Below are 21,014 nucleotides of genomic sequence, written 5' to 3'. Positions count from 1 at the left end.
AGTAGCGGTGATAGTAAACATCCTTGACTCACTCTAGCAACGACCCAGAATGGGATCGGGCAACACATCCTTATACCATATGGGAACCGACATCGTTGAGACTAGGATATCCTCAAGTGTTTATGATCTACCATGGCCCCACGGGAAGCATGTTCCGAAATCACAGCTTCAAAGTCAGCACGTTTTGTGATACCAGGCTGGTCAGCTAATTTGTGATATTTTCTACAAACAAAAACACTATCTGGTAGATTAATGTATAATTTTGTTATTCTTTCATTTATCATCAATAGTCAAATAACTTATTTTCATAGAATATTAGTAGTTTGCCTGTGATTCAAAACGTATCCGTACTACAATCAGAAATATTCTACCTTACTTCATCTCCATACCGATCGAAGATAATATTATGTGTTAATAAAGAAAGTCCCAAGTACAACGTTACTAGATAACAATATGACCATAATGGGTTGCTTACACATTGATCAAAAATGATTGAATATGTCACTGGAATAAACTGATTAAAACTTGGTGTATCTTTAAGATCATAACAATAGCTAAATCATAAGCTAAAACAACGTAATAAAGCTTTACATCTTATAAAAGTTTGTCAAAACAAATGTCTCGACTACGGCACAGAGCAGATAAAGATTAAATAATACCGTGAATTTGTATGTCCTTCGGTTCGCCATATATAATTGAACGTTAGAGTAAAAATCCTCACAGGGGGACATCTAACAAAACCGCTACGTTTATCACATGACGTCATCTCTTCGTGTACGTTTTCTCCAACGAATGCGTTGTGTGTCACACTCACGTTCAAATCCAAATATGTAGTAGTACATATGTAGTAGGTAATAGTAGTCGTCCAAACACACCAAAATCATCTAGTTTCAGGAAATGTTTCTCCCTTCTTAGTCTGTGGTTGTATTCTTTTGTAAGTGGCTTTGCCCGAGTTAGTTTACTCTTTACTTCTGTGAGTGTCTTTTACGCAGTGTATGGCACAGTTATTATTGTAAATATATTAAATTCTGTTTTGTCTATATGTTTTAGTTAAACTTGCTTTGTGTTTTTCTTCTCCGTATATTTTGTGTTTAGCTGAAATTTCTCAAATGGTTTGTTTCAAAGATTGATGATAAACTCGTGTCTTGTAGACAGTTTGCAAGTTTGAAGTAACTGTCAACAGTAGCATTCCGTGTATAAAGAATAAGCTAATTTGAAAATGTTCTATACTTACAAAAGACTAATTGAACTTTCCGTATTGTTTTCCAATAGTGAAGTGTGTGATAGTTTACCGTTAGACGTGATTTGATTCACATCTCAATAGTGTATGATATTCTGTTTCACTTGTTCCTAATAAATATGTATGATTAATCAAAGCGACAGAGCGGTTTACATCCAAAAGCATTTCAATAATAATGTCGTAACAGTGCGCGTAGGCGTAGTATAGTGATTTCTGATACAAAAATTTCGACAGATTATGCTACAATTTCACCGTGTATTTGAACAATCCTGCTATATATTATCATCAATTTAGAGTGCTAATTTGTTACAAAGATCCAGATATACATACGCCCCACATGTAGTATAAATGGTTCGAGCTGTTTTGGCTCAAGATAAGAAACAAAATAAGACAAACAATTATACCTGTAATTGAATATTCTAAGTAACGGAAACAAAAATTCTGTCAACAATTCCTATCGCATTTTTGGAAATGTGAAAATGAATAAAAAAAATAAAAACCGAAACAAGAATGGCTGTTGAAACTTGGGCCGACACTTGACGTTAAGAAACTTTCAAAATTTGTAGAATATGGTGTGCGTTGAATATGGTGTCTTATATTGGGCATTTTCGCTATAAACTCTGTCAATTCTGTACCAAAAGATCTGTTTGTACGCGGTGAGATGACCGCAGTATCGGGTAGAGTACAAAAATCAGCAAAACAATAATATGGATCGAACTCATCAATAGATGTCTATCTTTGTATCCACTGAAAAACATAATCAAAAAAAACTTTTTAAAAAATCTCTCTTTCCCTTTGCACAAACATTGATCAATTGGTATGAAGGTGACTGAGTTAAATGGGATCCAAAAGTGAGATATTTAAGCAGTTGAGAATATTTGTCGGAATTCTAACCGGAGTAAATGTAACGCACCAGATGTGACCCCTGTATAAATTTTTAAAATGTAAATTCTTTCTTCGTAACGGAACTAAAATCTCAAGTCCCGAAATGAACTAGCCCAAGAATGAAAATCTCATTGAAAGATAAAAACAAAATTATTTGCACGATGCCATAAAGGTATAAGGAAAGTTTGGTATACCAGTCAATGTGTTTGCTTTACAAGAAAAAAAAAATTTCTAACCAACGTCTGCCAGTATTCATCATAAGAAGCATATAAGAAATTTAAAAGAATATCTATATTTTGATCTACACAATTTGCAGTAAATATAGCATTACCTAATTTGAACTAAAATTATTGACCATCTATAAAACTGTTTACCGATTCATAGTTTTTGTACACAATTAGTTGTTAGATTAGTAAAACATTTTCAACATCTTTCGTTATCGAACGAATCTGCCATCCTGCCCGAAATGGAAGCTATAGATCACACTATCACACACTTTTCATACCCATTTAACAGACCACTGGACATCCACTGTCCGCAGCATGTGGTGTGGCACAATAGAAACAACCCCCAAAGAGCTACGAACCAGGCGCTCTCATGCTGCGCTACTGATCGGGGTACACGGAACAAACACACATCCGTCCACCGTCGAATTACGACTACCGCTGCTGGACATCCTCACAAACACTCACACATAAACGACCGTCCTCCAAGTACGACCACAATTACGAATGATTCATCTTGTCCTTTCTCCGCCGTGCGAGATCGGACATTCCAACCGGGCCCAGATTGGCAGCCTGTGGGGAGGAAATCGCTCGGAACGTGGCATGCACGGCCCCCTTGATGGCTTCCGTATTCTCCGGCGTTCCACCCGTGTAGTCGGCGGAAGGTGCAACCGCGCTCAACGTTGCTCCCAGTACGGTTTGCTGAGCTAGGCTTTGCATTCCGGCTGATTGGCTGTAGAATAACCGGGAACGGGACAGCCAGGGATGCCGTAGAATCTGCGCCGCAGTCGGTCTCCGGTGCGGCACAATGTGCAACATCTCCCGCAGTAGGTCCTTCACCTCTTGCGATATGCCGGGCCATTTCTGGAAATGAATAAAAAATAGTAATTAGATTTAAGTGAGGTGTTAGGCCAAAACCCTCCCCCGTGTGCAGCTCACGCCGAGGGCGCCTACGAAGACTGGTATGCATGGTTTCAGTTGTGGTGATTCAGGAACCGCCTACCCAACACATGTTGTATAAAAGTCAATTAAACGCAATTCTAACATTGTGTTAGAATAACGTCACAACAACTTCTTTACAGCGAAGGATTGAAACACTCTATTACAAAGAGTTACACTCACTTGCTGTTTTCTCTGCTCAGAAACGTACAATCAGGGTGTAGTGGCATGAAAGGGTTATCATTTTTAATGAGTTCCATCTGAACAGAAATACGAATATAACCATCTTCGAAATAAAGCTGAGTTCTATGTAAACCATGACCGTATACCAACGTCTTTTTATTAGTCTTAAAGAATGGCCCCCTTTTATCTAGTTTTAATGGATATTACAGTTGTCGACGAGGAGAAAATTATTTTTAATTTGTGCTGTGCCTTTCACGACCGTCGATGATCGCTCACTTTTGGTGTGAATTTTTCAGTATATGTTTTTTTTTTGTGATAAGCGTGCTATAGTGTTTTTTTTATATTGTGCATTTTCCAACTTTATATTGTGTATTTTTGGTGTGCTTTTTATTGTGTAATTGAAACGTTCATGTAACGTTTTTTTTTATTTCGTACCTTTCACGACCGTTGGTTTGTTTTTTCTACTTTTGGCGTGATTTTTTGGTTAACATCTTTTGCAGTGACTGTTCAGTGTTTGTTAACTTTTTTTGTGCGAATAATTCATAAAAAAAACTACTATTGCAGTAGTGAGTTTTAATTTACGTTGTGATTTTTTTTGTCCATTTATTCCGCTTTTTTATTGCGCCCGCCAGTGACTGTTTGATCTTTTGGTGTTTTTTTTATATGTTTTATGGAGCAACTTTAGTGCGGAAATGGATTTTTTTTGTAGTTTTGCGTGCATTTTTGAACCAATAAACCAAGTGCTTTTAGATCGTTTTTTTTTTCGGTTCATTGGTTTGCCCTATTTTATTTTGAATTTCACTGTGTTGCGAGGTGTTATTTTTTTATTTCTGTGTATATATTTGACCAGCAACATTTTTGTTAGTGAATAGGAGGCGAGCCGTTTTTTTTTATCAAATCAATATTGTGGCCCTCCATTTCATTTTTTTATGGTCGATTATAAGGTACCATTTTTCTTTCATCTCAGCGTAACTCAAACGAGTACCACATCTATCAACTGTGGTAGCTGAGCACCCTTTTTGCACTACTTTCTACTTTGAATGTGGTGATACATGCGCAGCTATGTCGGTGAATAAGCGAACAACACCGGGGATGATGAACAATACACAATTTTTGGCATTTGTGTGCACACCTTTGGAGTAGCTATGGCTACCTATTTTTGATTGTGTAATGTTTTGCTGCTATTTTTGTGACCTGCCGGCGCCGTTGGAAGCTTCATCGACCGATTATCTGCTGATGATACTATCGACCGGGCCACAGTGATGGATTTCCCTATCGTGTTGTGGATGTGGACAGCATAGAGGATAGCTGAGCGACGAGTTGCTGGTGCTGATTGGCGTTTTGATAACCGTTGCATTTGAACAAGTTGTGAATGATTTAGTGCGACAGGGCTGATTAGGTTTTTTTTAAAGATCATTTTTAGTCTGTGTGTTTGGTGCACTATTCTACTTTTTTTCCCTTCCAGGTGCATTTTTAGGACAATTTTGTATATTTGTTGTCAGTGGTTTTTTTAATTGAGTAGGAGTTTATGACAATATGTTTGTGCTAAATAATAATTATTATCAGGACACGTGGGGTAATTCTCGCTTGTTTTATAAATGAATAGGAATACGATGATTTCGAGCATGCACACATGGCTGGTGATTTACTGATTTGATTACATGCTGTTTACAGCCAGGGATACGGAAATCGACGGAGAATAGCCTCTACAGATTCTACTGAATGGACTGTCCATTCAATTGCCCTTGTGTAAAGCTTCTGCTTGAGAGAGGAGAGGAGCGTTGGGTGCTAATTAGAGGTTTCCAAAAATAGAAAAAAATGAACAAGAAAACAAATCATGATTATGTTTATTACTAAGAAATAGTCGAATTTAACATATTTATTGTTACGGCTTTGTAAAGCAGTCTGAATATTTGTAAATATGCTAGAGTAGGAGAGAAAATGATAACATTTGCAAATTTAGCTAATATAAGCTATTACTATAGGAGGAAGGAGTTGTAGTGGCATGAAAGGGTTATCATTTTTAATGAGTTCCATCTGAACAGAAATACGAATATAACCATCTTCGAAATAAAGCTGAGTTCTATGTAAACCATGACCGTATACCAACGTCTTTTTATTAGTCTTAAAGAATGGCCCCCTTTTATCTAGTTTTAATGGATATTACACAGGGAACGATGTATGGACGACTTTTGCCTTGTGGTTTTGCCAAAAACTTTGCCGAATAAAGTAGGGATCACATACGCATACCTTACCTATGGCGTGAGAGAGCTGCGAAGGCAACTCTCCACGAGGTAAATTACACTCACTTCGTGGAGAGTTGCTTTCATAGCTTTGCCAGGACTTTGATATGCGTCTACGATCCCTAATTAATTCGACAAATTTAAGGACAAACGTCTTGAAATCCCGCTTCAATGGTGTATCAGAGCTTCAGACGCACAAATCTCAAGAAGAAAGCTTCAAACAACAGTGCATTTTATTATTCTGTTCTTGCTCACTTGTAATAAGCTCTATGCTGGTTTTGTTTACAAAGAGATTTGTGCCGTCGAAATCGTGAGCAGGTGTCAAAGTCGGCCATTGTGGCGCCCATTTTGGGTTTCCAACGAGTCTGTCCTTAAAACAAAATCATGGCAAAACTCTTTGCAAGTGAGCGTTCTCATCCATGTTTACTACAAAAACTTGTGCTGCCGTAACTCTTATGTGACATGCATGTTGCTAGTGTAACTATACTACCAGGCAGGCTTTCCAAATGTACAATCTTCTCGCAACATCTCGCGCGAAGCTGAATCGACACTACAGATTTCAAGAATGACCGCTTTCAGGATGATGTTCAGGTCATTCTTCAATTGCAGCTCGTTTAGGAACCACAGGATAGATTTAGGAACAAACCCGGTCACCGAAAGAACCATCAGTACTTTTATAATACGGACGTTCTCAAGGTGTCATATCTGCTTCAATTTCTCTGCTCGATAATGGCACTTCGTTATCTTGCCGGAGAATGTTGATTGGACATTATGGTCTAACGGTACAGCGATATCCATGTCCATCCTTTTGTCATGAATATTCTCGTGATCCCAGTACAGCTTTATGCAAGCTTTATGTAACTATTTTTTTCAAAACCGGGTCCGGCTGGTACCTGTAGTACGATGCAAATATGTCAAACAAGTTGTGCTTTTTAGCAAACTATTGATACATATTAATCTTTGCAACATCGTTGTAACCTAGTTACGCGATCCTGGTTAGAGATCGACGCCGCTTTACCCAAGTAACCAGTAAGCATTTAAAATAGCATTCCTACAGCATTATAGTAGTCCTTAGGACAAGGCATTTAATGCTAATTGACCGTATATGCGCCTATAGTGCTACCCCACAGCAGGTTTTGGCAAAATAACGGGCTGTCTGAGTGCAGCACTTTCAGGAACGTCGTATCAAAATGACAAAAAAGCGTAACGCCTCGTCGAGCAAAACAAAACAAAAATAGATTTACGTCTGCTTCTCGCTCTCTCAGCGTTCCCGCTTCCTCGTCCTTGCACACTCCAGCTGATGTTAGGTGTGGTTCTTTTTTGCATGTTTTAGCAGTTATTGGTGTTTGAACTTACGATCCGGAGATTACTCAATTATGTTTGCTGCTCAAGTTTCTGCTCCACGCTCCAGGATATGCTACCGCTGTTCCGATGTCGTGCGCTGATTTTTTCCCCAATATAAAGAATGATCTGAAACTGGAAATAGCTTCAGTTCCAACACCCAAAACTTGTTTTAAACAAATAGATATTCCATTTTGTAAACAGCACTTTCGTTCCCTCTCCGATCTATAGCATATGATTTCCTCTTGCGAATAATCTTATGATCCGCCATAGCAGTGCTTCCCAAACTGTGCGCCGCGGCGCCATGGTGCGCCGCGAATCTTTCACAGGTGCGCCGCAGAATTTTGGCTTTTGTGACGAAACAAAAAAAACAAACTCTTTATTTGCATTGCGGAACACCATTAATTTCTTCATTAGTAAAACTAGTGTCGCTCACATTTTTTTAACCTTTCCTGAGTCCTCGGTTGTTCCATAGGATTTCTGGTATCCTTTCAACATATCAATTGAAACCAAATTTTCATTTTTTTTTTAATTTCAAGTTTTTGAAATTGTTTTTGGACTTCTTAAGCTTCAGCTTAGCTTTTGATTTTACTATAACTTGTCCAAAGTTTTAATTTCAGGAACATTATTTACGTTCTTTTCAGAACAATTACAAGGTCACAACAGCTTAGCGGCATGCAGGTTTGCCAATCTGGCTGGGTGAAAAGCTAGCTTTAACATTTTTGAACCGGACTGTTTCATCAGTCAAATGTTTTCCAGAGTTCATTATATAAGTCATAAATGGTCAAAATTCCATTTCAATCGGTTCATTGAATCCGGAGATATAACAGCTCAAAGTTGGCTATCGGATAAATTTACATTTTTCAAGAAACTTTATAACTTTGTGGAGAATGGCCCGATCTTTTCTAATTTTGGACCACTGATACACATCTAGTTGATGCACGCACAGTGAAAATTTGAGAATATTTGATGCACTTTTCGAAAAGTTATAGCTAGTTGAACATTTTTTGAAAATTAAAAATTTTGCTTGTCCCGATCATTTTGTCTATCCTCTGTAAATGACGGATTGCACTGAAAAGTTGATCGATTGGTCACCACCAGCGCCTGATCAATCGATCAACTTTTCAGCGCTTTGCGATATTTGGTTCATCCGATTTGTGCTTTTGAAAATTCAAGGTGTGGCTTCGTCCTAAATTCACCTTAAAAAAAGTTATTTTTCCAAATTTTGAATACCGAAAACATGATATTAAAAGTGTTTCACGATTTTGGATTTCACACTGTAAAGTGAAAGTTGCTAAAAATTAACAAAAAAAAACTTTGTTAAGGTGAATATATAACGAAGCCACAACTAAAATTTTCAAGAGCACAAACCTGAAGAACCGAATGTCTGTTTGCGCTGAAAAGTTGATCGATTGGTCACCACCAGCGGGCTACCAATCGATCAACTTTTCAGCGCAAACCGACATTCGGTTCTTCAGATTTGTGCTCTTGAAAATTTTAGGTGTGGCTTCGTTATATATTCACCTTAATAACTTTGGTGCGCCGTGACATTTTTGGAAATGTCAAAGGGCGCCGCGATAGCAAAAAGTTTGGGAACCTCTGCACCAAAGCATCCACCAATTCGGTACGTATGTTCTGACGAAATGAGAAATGATGATGGCCATGTTCCCAAACCAAACCAGCTGCAGCAGTGTTTCTGCTGAGCCTTTTAGTGAGTAAGGGAAAAATGAATAAGTAGCTCATATGTGCTAACTTGTCAACAGAGGTATAAATCCTGTAAAAAAGAGACAGCACGAGCTGTCAAAAACATAACATATCTCCCATACTCTTTGCTCTTAGCATTTGAAGATCAGTTGAAAGGCATTCTGAATGCTTCCGAGCAAAAACACCTCAAGCAGTTGAAATGCTAATTAACGGCCAAAAGCTTTTGAGTAGCACAGCTTATGCTAATTCAAGGCAGCTATGCATTCGAACTGCTTTTGTAGGGCAGGAAGCAGTTGAAATGCTTATTACGGTCTACTGTACGGCTTATTCAAATGCTTAGTGGTTACCTGGGTAACGATGTACTAGATCCCCAGTTGATGGGGGTGCGTCCCATGCAACTTATTTTGCTTTCACATTACGAACACCTCGTCTACGGTCTTGATATCGCAGTTCAGCTGGTAATCTTTCTGCACCAGATGCACCGTACGGTACATTTCGGTAACGGTACTGGCTTTCTACGAAATATGCCCGCCAATGCTGGATCTGGGAGACACATAGTGCCTGGATATTGGTGACGCCTCTTCCTCCTACTGTGCGTGGCAGGGTGACTTTTTCGATGAACGACTTTTGGTTGCGTATTCGGTGCTTGGTAAACGCCACTCGTACTGCTAGTTCTAGCGTCTCGAGATCAGTCTTGATCCACTTTACCACCCCAAATCTGTATGTAGGTCAACAGGGGGACAGCAAACGTGTTGATCACCTTCACCATGATGTCGGCTTACAGAAAGCTCCTCAAAACACAGTTGACAAGATGCAAGAATTTGTCCTGCAGTTCCTTCTTGATCGCTGTGTGGCGAATATTACCTACTTGACCCCGGCGAAGATGGCTGACCGACATTTGTCAATTTCAAATCAAACTCCATCCGGATGTCGTTGCTGAACACCGTCACAAGCTGTCACATTATCAGGTATCAGTAGGTCGGCTCCAGAGGCACCTCCATTTGGGAAATTTATGCCATCGCCATGAATACGAGCCTATTCATCATTTACCTGAGGGAGAGTGAAGGGAGGAATAAGGGATGGGATAGGGAAAGGGAAGGTAAGGGAATGGGGTCGACATAATCGCATAAGCGTGCCACAACGGGTTCAAACAGCGCCCTGAAAAGGGCACTGTAAAAACGCATAGAGCGTAAGCTAAGCCTATAGCTACTTACCACAACGGGTTCAGAACAACAGAACATCCTGAAGATTCAGGCTTCTTAGGTCAGTTTCACTTAATTAAGTGTTTACCGAGTACTCGGAAACGCAGTTGCGTAAAAACTGGGTAGTTACATATCAAATGATTCAAAGTTCCACAGTTGGATTCTCAGCTAAGATATACAAATGAAGCAGCCAGTTGAGGCTTATGATGGACAAAAACATAAATAGGAAAACCACATTGAGTTCTCTCAATTGCGTTTCTGCTACGAGATTCCTCAAAAGTGGTGGCAAGACTCCCGCATGGGGGCATCCACAAACACTCAATTTCCTAGTTGCTTCTTGACGTAATGCCGAGAAGAGATGTTGGTTTTTGAGCATTTGGTAAATCCAATTGGAAATCTTTGAAAGATAAATGGGACAATCCGTGCGGCTTTCAATATGGAATCGAAAGGTACGAAATAAAATTGTTTTTGAATGAATGCTTTTCTGATATCGTAAACAACATTGTGTAAACAAATCTCAGTGGACTTTCCATTTTGACAAGCATGTTGATTCCCATGGAGAGGCTTGTTTGCCAGAAAAACATCACGGGTGTGATGCTCGACAAGCGTTCTAATCATTTCAAAAGAAAGAGGTCAATTTGATAGGTCTGATCTTCATACGATGCATTATCCACTTACGGAATAAACTTGACAGTATAATCCCACCAAGATTTTTGGGAATAGCAAGGCTGCAAACAAGCAGTTTTATCAAAACATTTTGGGTTCGAGACACACGAGATTGCCATTTCAATTTCACTGAAAGTAGCAAACATCGGGTCTAACGCAAAATGCGGAACCATATAGGTGCTAATTGAAGCATTACATCTACATAGAAATTTCCCCTACGAAAGTAAGGTACTTGGACCAAAGCTGTTCTTTTATGCTGAAGATTGATCTGAGCTGTCATAACCATAGCCACTACCCAAACAAGGCACGATCAAACTCTTACAATCACAACACAAGAAAAAAGAGCAGCGATAAAAACCAATTCGGTATCGATTGAAGAACGCCAGTGACGAAGATACACAGAGGACACTGTGAAGAACGCTTAATGCGAAGAGCCATATAGGTAAAAAGCTGTCACAGTTGATGCAGCCTCTGTACTAATTCTGCAGCTATAAAGCTTCAGGTCATCCATAAAGAAGGTGTAGGTTATTCTTGTACTCCTTCCCTTACTTTTCAGTTGGTAGCCATAGTTGCATTGGTTGAGTGCTCTGCTAAGGGGGTTGGTTCATCGCAAGGCAGAACCATAGCGGACCAAAGGTATCGCCTTGAAATATCCCCCTCCTGATGCTGAGAGTTCTGGACCGCAACACAGCTGTTCCGTCGGTAATTTGTAGGAACGTGCTCCACATCCCCATCACGTGTTGCATCAGCCTGATGACGTTCTTGTCTATCTTGTACAACTGCTGTACTATAAGTAGGTACGAGTGCGGTACTGAGTCGTACGCCTTTCTGTAGTCGATGTACGCCATACTCAGGTTACTCTGCTTTTCGGTGGCTTGATCCGCAATGACTGCATCTATGATGACCTGTTCTTTGCAGCCTTGCGAGTTCTTGTGACACCCTTTTTGTTCCTCGCGGTCATAACGTTGTTGGCGTCGCAGTGGGTTTGTGTCCTTCTCGCTATTACCTACGACAGCACTTTGTACAGAATCGAAAAACATGTTATTGGTCTTTGCTTTGCTGGATTAGCTGTGTTTTGGTCCTTCGGCAGAAGATAAGTAATACCACTGGTAATGAGCATTTTAAACCAAAAATTGCGCACGAAACCGAGTCCTGGTGCAGCCCAATTTCTGGTATACCGGGTAGCCCCACGTAAATCCTGAGCGGTAACTACGACCGTGGTCTCCAATTCCATTACACTGTCGCTCTTTTTCTGCCAACCACATCACATCGTCACTGTGCTGGACAGGGTTCTCCCATAGATTGGCCTAGAACTGTGTGAACATTCTCTATAACGCCGCAATCGTTTCACAAGAGCACTCAACCGCTGTACATGGGTGTCGAGGATCTCCGTAATGTGGACTTCTGTGAAATCTCGGAGTTCTGTGGGCTTCACAATCCCAGCAACATACCGATCGAGCCTCGTCGATCGATTGCCCTGCTTGTACTGTGTTAATCGACTAATCTCGGTGCGCAATGTAGTGATCCGGTTCTCCAAACGTCGCATCCGCGCGTGTTTTTATGTGCTGGGCGTGTGCGACCTTCACCGTCTCCTTGCGGGCGCGTCCGTAATCCCAGCGTCTTGAAAACAGCCACCACCGCTGAATACACAGTAAATTGCAAATACTCGTGGTTCTGTACGGCCTCCAAGTACTGTGGCAAAATATCCTAGTTTAGGATGGTTACTGCTCTGACTTGTTGACTGATAGAAATTCCGCAGCTTTTATATTCGATACCGGTGCTGTGGCCATATGGAGCGCTAGTTCATCTCATAGTTGCTATCGTTGGATATTCGCTGTTGGTTCTGGAGCAGTGGGTGCAGCCGAATCCCGACTCTTACTAGCGTTCGATGCAGCCAGCCCAACAGAACTCCTTCTCGACGCACGCTATGTCCAAAGGGAAGTATTATAAAAAGTGAATGTACACCAAGAATAATTTTCTAGGGTCGTAGGTTTACCCAACTAGCATTTTTTGTGAATGTAAACGTCAACAAAGCGTCCTCAATACGGCTTGATGCTGAGTTACTGTGTGGTACATATGGACGTAAGCTTCTATGCAAGCCCTATACCAATGAATCTGGCGAACTTAATCCACATGTATATGCTGTGCGAGCATCTTCTATGCCACGAAGACATAGCTCTTTTCTCGGCTCCTATGTAACCACTAACTGAATAACATCTTGAGAAGGCGCTTTTTTAGCCTTTTCGCAGTTGTTAAATAATAGTTATACGGCATCCCCAAGTTAAATGATTAAATATAATTAGGTTATGGATACCGTGACGCAATACCTGTGGAACTGGAATTATCACTTTTTAAATTGAATAATTAAAGTACTTGCCGCTACTTGGAATCGAACTCCCGATCTCCGTATCTACTGGTCCCGATGATGTCCTCGCTGCCACACTGCTATATATAAATAGCATAGAAAATAACCCGTTTTGTTTTACTCCAGACAAGGCTTCATAATTGTGCCACAAGAAACCTTACCCAACTTCATCTGCAAAAGCTTGTAAAACGTCAAACGCAATAATGTTTACATTGAACAAGCTGGTGGTTGCGCCAACAGATTCTACTCCACAGCTTGTAGCTGAAAGAGTGTTCTTTAAACGGCTACGAAGCGCTGCTGTTTTGTATTTTGGCAACATTACAAAACGTACTGTATAAAAGCAGCTGTTGTAGTGGCTGGGACTCTTACTCGATTTGTACATCTTCCGGCAAATCTTCCGGCATTGAATTAAAGTGCAATAAAAGCAACCCAAATAATTTCACATCACAGAGATGGCTAGCTGTAAAGAATTTGTGTAGTAGCTATACTGCCCCCACTTGCAAAACAGTCCCATATGAATAGGAAACCCAGCAAAGATGGGACTGTTATGCGAGTGGCGGCAGTATATATCCCGCTTAAAGTTTGTTTTGACAATAATGTTTACATCCGACAAGCCGTGTTGGTCAACCAACAATTTCTTTATTACAGCTTCTAGCTGTAATGAAATAGCATAACGGCCTTTAAAGCGCTGCTGGTTTGGGGATTTGTCAGTATAACGAATTGTACTGTATAGTAGCAGCTGTTTTGTTAGTGGGGACTCCTATTCGATTTGTTCAAGTTTTCACATCTTCCGGGAAATCTCCCGGAGTTGTAATAGAGTGGAGTAAAGGCAGCCCCAGTGACAAGCAATGGATTTCTGAAAACCGAGTTTAGTAGCTGTATGGTGTTTGTTTTGCAGTCGTGTATTAGTTTTTTTGTTTTTTTTTTTTTTAATTTCTTTGTATTTGTGAATTTTAACTTATTGCTAATTCTTCACACATAGTCGTGTATTAGCTTATGATTTATATTTGACTACCTTCTCCATTTATTCAACGTTGACTGCTTTTATTCGATGGTTACACAGCAGAAAGCAAATGACTGGAGCTTATAGCGCTGAAAATGCTAGTTGGGTAGACCTCTAATTTCAGAATCTGTGCGGCTTGAAATATTTCATCTTGGGGTTTTTTATATTTTTGAATATTTTCCTATTTTTATATGCAAATGTCGAAAAACGTCATTTTTTGGTCAACTTCATCCCATATGGGAAAAACCCCAAGATGGAATATTTTAAACCGCATATATTCTGAATCTGAAGGTTTAAAAATACGGTTCTAGCAAACAAACTTTGAGGTACGTGAACTTTTCATAATACATTCCTTTGGACATAGCGTGCGACATATCGCTCGATCTAGTCCTATCCTCAGCCAATTCCCTCTGCGCTTCCAGCTTGATGCGCTCCATTTTTGCAGCTGTAAGCTGCTCGCTGGCGTGGGTACAGCTTGTTCAAGTCATGCTGATTCGCTAAGCGAGGGAAGCTCTCGTTAAATATTTCCAGCATTCCTAATCTGCCGGACATGTCCGTCTCCATTTTCGTGCCGATAAAATAGCAACGAATCACGTACATATTCATCTCCATCGTGTAACTGTAGAATTAGCTTAAGTTAAAATACACAGAAATAATGAAAAAAATCTCCCTCGTTCACATGGAGTGACTAACATTGATCAGCCACAGCAACATTGGCGGGTGCTGCATGGCCTTGGTGATTGTTATTGCTGCCGTTTCTGCTCTGCGTTCGTGGTACGGGCTACATTATGGTCTAACGTAAGAAAGACCAGCGACCCCGTGGCAGGCCGCGCACAAAATCGCTGTTTGTGGTTCAAGAGTACTCAACTTTCAGGGAAACTAGAAGTCATTGGCACAGGACAGAGTGCCAAAGGCTTCTAGTTTCCCAATAAATTAAAGGAAGGGCTTAGGCTCCCCTAGAATCCGAATAGCCCCCCTAGAAAATCTTCAAATTACACTGCGAAACCTCCTTGGATATTAAAATTGGTTCTTAAGCCCCCCTAGGAATTTCACCTAGTAACGCCAATGATTAAATATGAATCGAGTTAAATAATAAAAAAATAGTACAATGTCCTTAGCGGGCGATACATACCCCAGTCTCCAGATCCACCCGACCGGAACCTATCCTTGCCAGAATCATGTCCGGCGAATCGTTCGGTGTGCTGGCAAATGGCGTTTTGCCATCAAGCATAATGTACAGCAGAACTCCCAGCGACCAAATATCACAAGCCAAATCGTAACCCTGCTTCTTCAACACTTCCGGCGCCACAAAGTTCGCCGTGTAGCAAGGGGTCATCAGCAATCCGTTATCGGCTCGCAGCTGTTTGGCAAAACCTAAATCGCACAACTTCAACGACTCCGGCGTATGATTAACCGTTGCGTACAGCAAATTCGATGGTTTCAGGTCTCGATGAACTACTCCATGCTCATGTAGATATGCTACGGCGGACACTACCGTTTTAAGAACCGCACTTGCTTCCACCTCGCTCATGTACTGGATAGCAAGAATGCGGTCTAGCAACTCTCCACCCTTCAAAAGCTCCATCACTAGGTAGACGTACGAGGTATCCTCGTGGACACCAAACAGAGATACAATGTTTGGATGATTGCCATACCGCAAGAGGATTTCCACTTCTTCTCTGCAGTCATGGCTGGATTTGTCGATTATCTAGAATTAGAAGATTGGATAAAATCTCATTCAAACAACATAACTTAAGTTTATTTACCTTAACAGCGTAATGCTTCTTCGTAGTTCGATTTTCACACAACCGGCATATGGAAAACGTTCCTCGGCCAAGCTCCTGCATCAGTGTGTATTCATCCCCGAACGCTCCCGGTTTAACGCCAGGTATTTCGTTTGAGAACGGTGACCTCGACGTCGGTTGCTGATTCATCAAACTACCGGTTCCATTGGCAAAGTTCGGCGTATCGTCGCCCAACAATCCCGGCGCTATAAAGCTAAATCCACGGAAGATTTCGTGGGCACTGGCACTAACCGGACCACCCGGCGAATCCCTGAAACAACTCAATCTTCTACTCAATTCCATCTACCAAAAAATCCCACCCTAGAACTCACTTTGGCGACTTGTTGGTGTACTCGGAGTCGAAGTAGAACGCATCGTCCCGCGACACGGCCGGAATGAAGGGCGGCCGAACCTCCTTGCGCTCGAACGCGTCCCAGTCGACGTTGGCGAAAAACTCGTGCCGCTTGATGTCATCGATCCCGTTCGGACCCACCCCTAACCGGTTCTGGGGATTCCGCTTGAACAGAGCACGCAGCAAACTCTGCGCCTCCGGACTCAGATTCTCCGGCATACCGAGCTTGGTTTTCAGAATCTGATTCATGGTGTCGTTCCGGTTGCTTCCGTGGAAGGGCAGATTGCCGGTCAGCATCTCGAACTGTAAGAACACGTGAAGGGTGACGAATGACGTGTTTCGAAGTAATTGTTCAAGTATTATTTACCATCAAGACTCCAAACGACCACCAATCGGCCGCGAATGTGTGCCCCTTGCGATTGACCACTTCCGGCGCCATGTATTCTACGGTGCCACAAAAACTGTATGTTTTGGAACCGTCCAGCGGCTGCTTGGACAACCCGAAATCCGTTAATGCTATGTGGCCGTCCTAGAAAAAAATGAGGAAATGGCAAGCATGTTTAAAAAATGGTTACGACATTTATCATTATAGGGTGACCAGTGCATTATCTACAGCTTTGTCCTCTTCATCATGGCAGGTTTTTGTTGGCCAATTTGCCTTGGTCGTTCAATTCAGCTTTGTTGGGAAAGATTTGACGCCAACTTTGAGTTCAACAGGTTTCGAAAAACCCCCCTTAACGAAGAGAACAAAATTGCCGAAAATGTGAAAGTTAACAAATACAACTAAAACCTTTTGTATGGAGTTTTTTAGGCAAATTTAACTTATGCATCAGGGCATTTACCGCATGAAAAGGAAAAGAGCAAGGGGAGGATTTTCAATGGATTTTGAGAGATTTCAGGAAGGGAACCCTCAAAGATGTTTTAGGGTGTTTCATGGCACTACATGCAAGTCCCAAGGGAGTTTCAAAGTGGTTTCATAGACATTTCAATGCGTTACAGGGGATTTCAGAAGGGTTTAAATGCGTTTAACGGGTCAGGAGGTTTCATGGGTTTGACGGAGGTTTGAGCGAGTTTCAAAAAAGTTTTAGTAGCGTTTATGGACGCTTCTGGAGAATTCAGTGGGTTCAGGGGATTTCAAGACCGATTTAGAAGGTAACGAGGGCGTTTTATGGAGTCTCCAGGGGATGTTTCAAGGAACCTCAGGAAATTTTTTGAGGTTTCAGCGGTTTTAAAAGGTGCCAATTTCTTATTATAAGACTCAACCAAGACTAGTGACGCTACACGCGTTTCAAAGCATTCCATGTGGATTTAGAAGGGTTTTCAGTGGCGTTCCAAGCCTCGAGCGATCGCGCTGTTGTATTTTGTACAACACGTTGAAAAAATCTCGCTTTTTGTACTCAGCATTAGCGTGGTGCTGACGCAGGTAGTCGACCGCGCGAGTTACGGAAGGTTAAAAGCGTTTCAAGGGGGGGGTGTCTGAGGGAGTTACACTGGATTTACAAGGACGTTTCAGGGATTTTCAACGCATATTTATGTAGAGATGGACAGATTATATTATTTGTGAATGCACTGGTAACATTGAGGAATAAGAAAAATGAAATAATTAATTTTGAACCATAACATAATTACACCATTTACGGATTAGGACAATTTCAATAATTTGACTCGATTTGGGCTGCGTACTGTAGTGGCTGATGGATCCTTGAGAGAGAAATGTTTTGAAGCTGTGTAGACATTCCCAATGGAATAACCAACAGTCATGTCGTTGAGAGAAGAAAGAGAGAGAGCAAGAGAAAATATGGAAAGTGGCCCGAAGGCAGTCGAACTCGGAATCGGTCTGCGCATTGATCGTGGCAGAGAAGTTGAGTCAGTCGATCGGTTATTGTGAAGAGCAACGGATGTGCTGCTGGTTTAGGTTGGAATCGCTTTCCGATTCCAACCAGTCACGACAATTTAGTGGATTCTGAAGAAGTTTCAGCGGGTCTGAACTTTAAAAGCTTTTCAGAAACGTTTCAGGCCCGTTTTTAAGAGCTCGACGAGGTTGCAGGGGGATTTCCGGGTTGATTCAGAGAGTTTCAATGACGCTTCAGGCGATTTCAATCCCACTTCAGAGGTTTCACAGGCATTTCAGGTGACCTCATGGGGTGTCAGGGTGTTTTCAGAAGGCTTCACGAATTTTCAAGGGGTTTCAGGAGAATTTAAAGGTAGTTTCATTTCATGGAATTTCATAGGTCTTAAGAGAATTTTATTGGCGTTTCAGGCAGGATTGGATTTGAATTGGATTTGGATTGGATTTGGATTGGATTTGGATTGGATTTGGACTGGATTTGGACTGGATTTGGATTGAATTTGAATTGGATTTGGATTGGATTTGGATTTGGATTTGGATTGGATTTGGATTGGATTTGGATTGGATTTGGATTGGATTTGGATTGGATTTGGATTGGATTTGGATTGGATTCGGATTGGATTTGGATTGGATTTGGATTGGATTTGGATTTGGATTTGGATTGTATTTTGATTGGATTTGGATTAGATTTGTATTGGATTTGTATTGGATTTGAATTGGATTTGCATTGGATTTGGATTGGATTTGGATTGGATTTGGATTGGATTTGGATTGGATTTGGATTGGATTTGGATTGGATTTGGATTGGATTTGGATTGGATTTGGATTGGATTTGGATTGGATTTGGATTGGATTTGGATTGGATTTGGATTGGATTTGGATTGGATTTGGATTGGATTTGGATTGGATTTGGATTGGATTTGGATTGGATTTGGATTGGATTTGGATTGGATTTGGATTGGATTTGGATTGGATTTGGATTGGATTTGGATTGGATTTGGATTGGATTTGGATTGGATTTGGATTGGATTTGGATTGGATTTGGATTGGATTTGGATTGGATTTGGATTGGATTTGGATTGGATTTGGATTGGATTTGGATTGGATTTGGATTGGATTTGGATTGGATTTGGATTGGATTTGGATTGGATTTGGATTGGATTTGGATTGGATTTGGATTGGATTTGGATTGGATTTGGATTGGATTTGGATTGGATTTGGATTGGATTTGGATTGGATTTGGATTGGATTTGGATTGGATTTGGATTGGATTTGGATTGGATTTGGATTGGATTTGGATTGGATTTGGATTGGATTTGGATTGGATTTGGATTGGATTTGGATTGGATTTGGATTGGATTTGGATTGGATTTGGATTGGATTTGGATTGGATTTGGATTGGATTTGGATTGGATTTGGATTGGATTTGGATTGGATTGGATTTGGATTGGATTTGGATTGGATTTGGATTGGATTTGGATTGGATTGGATTTGGATTGGCTTTGGATTGGATTTGGATTGGATTTGGATTGGATTTGGATTGGATTTGGATTGGATTTGGATTGGATTTGGATTGGATTTGGATTGGATTTGGATTGGATTTGGATTGGATTTGGATTGGATTTGGATTGGATTTGGATTGGATTTGGATTGGATTTGGATTGGATTTGGATTGGATTTGGATTGGATTTGGATTGGATTCGGATTGGATTTGGATTGGATTTGGATTGGATTTGGATTGGATTTGGATTGGATTTGGATTGGATTTGGATTGGATTTGGATTGGATTTGGATTGGATTTGGATTGGATTTGGATTGGATTTGGATTGGATTTGGATTGGATTTGGATTGGATTTGGATTGGATTTGGATTGGATTTGGATTGGATTTGGATTGGATTTGGATTGGATTTGGATTGGATTTGCATTGGATTTGGATTGGATTTGGATTGGATTTGGATTGGATTTGGATTGGATTTGGATTGGATTTGGATTGGATTTGGATTGGATTTGGATTGGATTTGGATTGGATTTGGATTGGATTTGGATTGGATTTGGATTGGATTTGGATTGGATTTGGATTGGATTTGGATTGGATTTGGATTGGATTTGGATTGGATTTGGATTGGATTTGGATTGGATTTGGATTGGATTTGGATTGGATTTGGATTGGATTTGGATTGGATTTGGATTGGATTTGGATTGGATTTGGATTGGATTTGGATTGGATTTGGATTGGATTTGGATTGGATTTGGATTGGATTTGGATTTGGATTTGGATTGGATTGGATTTGGATTGGATTTGGATTGGATTTGGATTGGATTTGGATTGGATTCGGATTGGATTTGGATTGGATTTGGATTGGATTTGGATTTGGATTTGGATTGTATTTTGATTGGATTTGGATTAGATTTGTATTGGATTTGTATTGGATTTGAATTGGATTATTTGGATTGGATTTGGATTGGATTTGGATTGGATTTGGATTGGATTTGGATTGGATTTGGATTGGATTTGGATTGGATTTGGATTGGATTTGGATTGGATTTGGATTAAATTTGGATTGGATTTGGATTTGGATTGGATTTGGATTGGATTTGGATTGGATTTGGATTGGATTTGGATTGGATTTGGATTGGATTTGGATTGGATTTGGATTGGATTTGGATTGGATTTGGATTGGATTTGAATTGAATTTGGATTGGATTTGGATTGGATTTGGATTGGATTTGGATTGGATTTGGATTGGATTTGGATTTGATTTGGATTGGATTTGGATTGGATTTGGATTGTATTTGGATTGGATTTGGATTGGATTTGGATTGGATTTGGATTGGATTTGGATTGGATTTGAATTGGATTTGGATTGGATTTGGATTGGATTTGGATTGGATTTGGATTGGATTTGGATTGGATTTGGATTGGATTTGGATTGGATTTGGATTGGATTTGGATTGGATTTGGATTGGATTTGGATTGGATTTGGATTGGATTTGGATTGGATTTGGATTGGATTTGGATTGGATTTGGATTGG

General features: G+C 40.5%; 1 protein-coding gene across 4 annotated transcripts in view; it reads right to left on the bottom strand.

Moving 5' to 3' along the window:
- Positions 1–245: 245 nt before the first annotated feature.
- LOC109430456 (ribosomal protein S6 kinase 2 beta) overlaps positions 246–21,014 on the bottom strand; it is a 134,257-nt gene continuing 113,488 nt past the window's right edge. For 2 of the 4 annotated variants that reach the window (XM_062860999.1, XM_062861001.1), the window contains 5 exons: positions 16,499–16,660; positions 16,112–16,434; positions 15,762–16,059; positions 15,128–15,703; positions 246–3,213 (listed from right to left, as the gene is read on the bottom strand). In XM_062860999.1, the coding sequence (XP_062716983.1) occupies positions 2,851–3,213; positions 15,128–15,703; positions 15,762–16,059; positions 16,112–16,434; positions 16,499–16,660 (1,722 nt within the window). In that variant the 3' untranslated portion in view covers positions 246–2,850. The remainder of the gene's footprint in view (positions 3,214–15,127; positions 15,704–15,761; positions 16,060–16,111; positions 16,435–16,498; positions 16,661–21,014) is intronic. The other 2 variants (XM_062861000.1, XM_062861003.1) reach the window with 1 other exon arrangement.

The sequence above is a fragment of the Aedes albopictus genome, chromosome 3, assembly GCF_035046485.1.
Source record: "Aedes albopictus strain Foshan chromosome 3, AalbF5, whole genome shotgun sequence".
NCBI classification, from domain to species: domain Eukaryota; kingdom Metazoa; phylum Arthropoda; class Insecta; order Diptera; family Culicidae; genus Aedes; species Aedes albopictus.
Note: the sequence above shows the minus strand (reverse complement) of the source record. Positions and strands in the feature narration are given on the sequence as shown.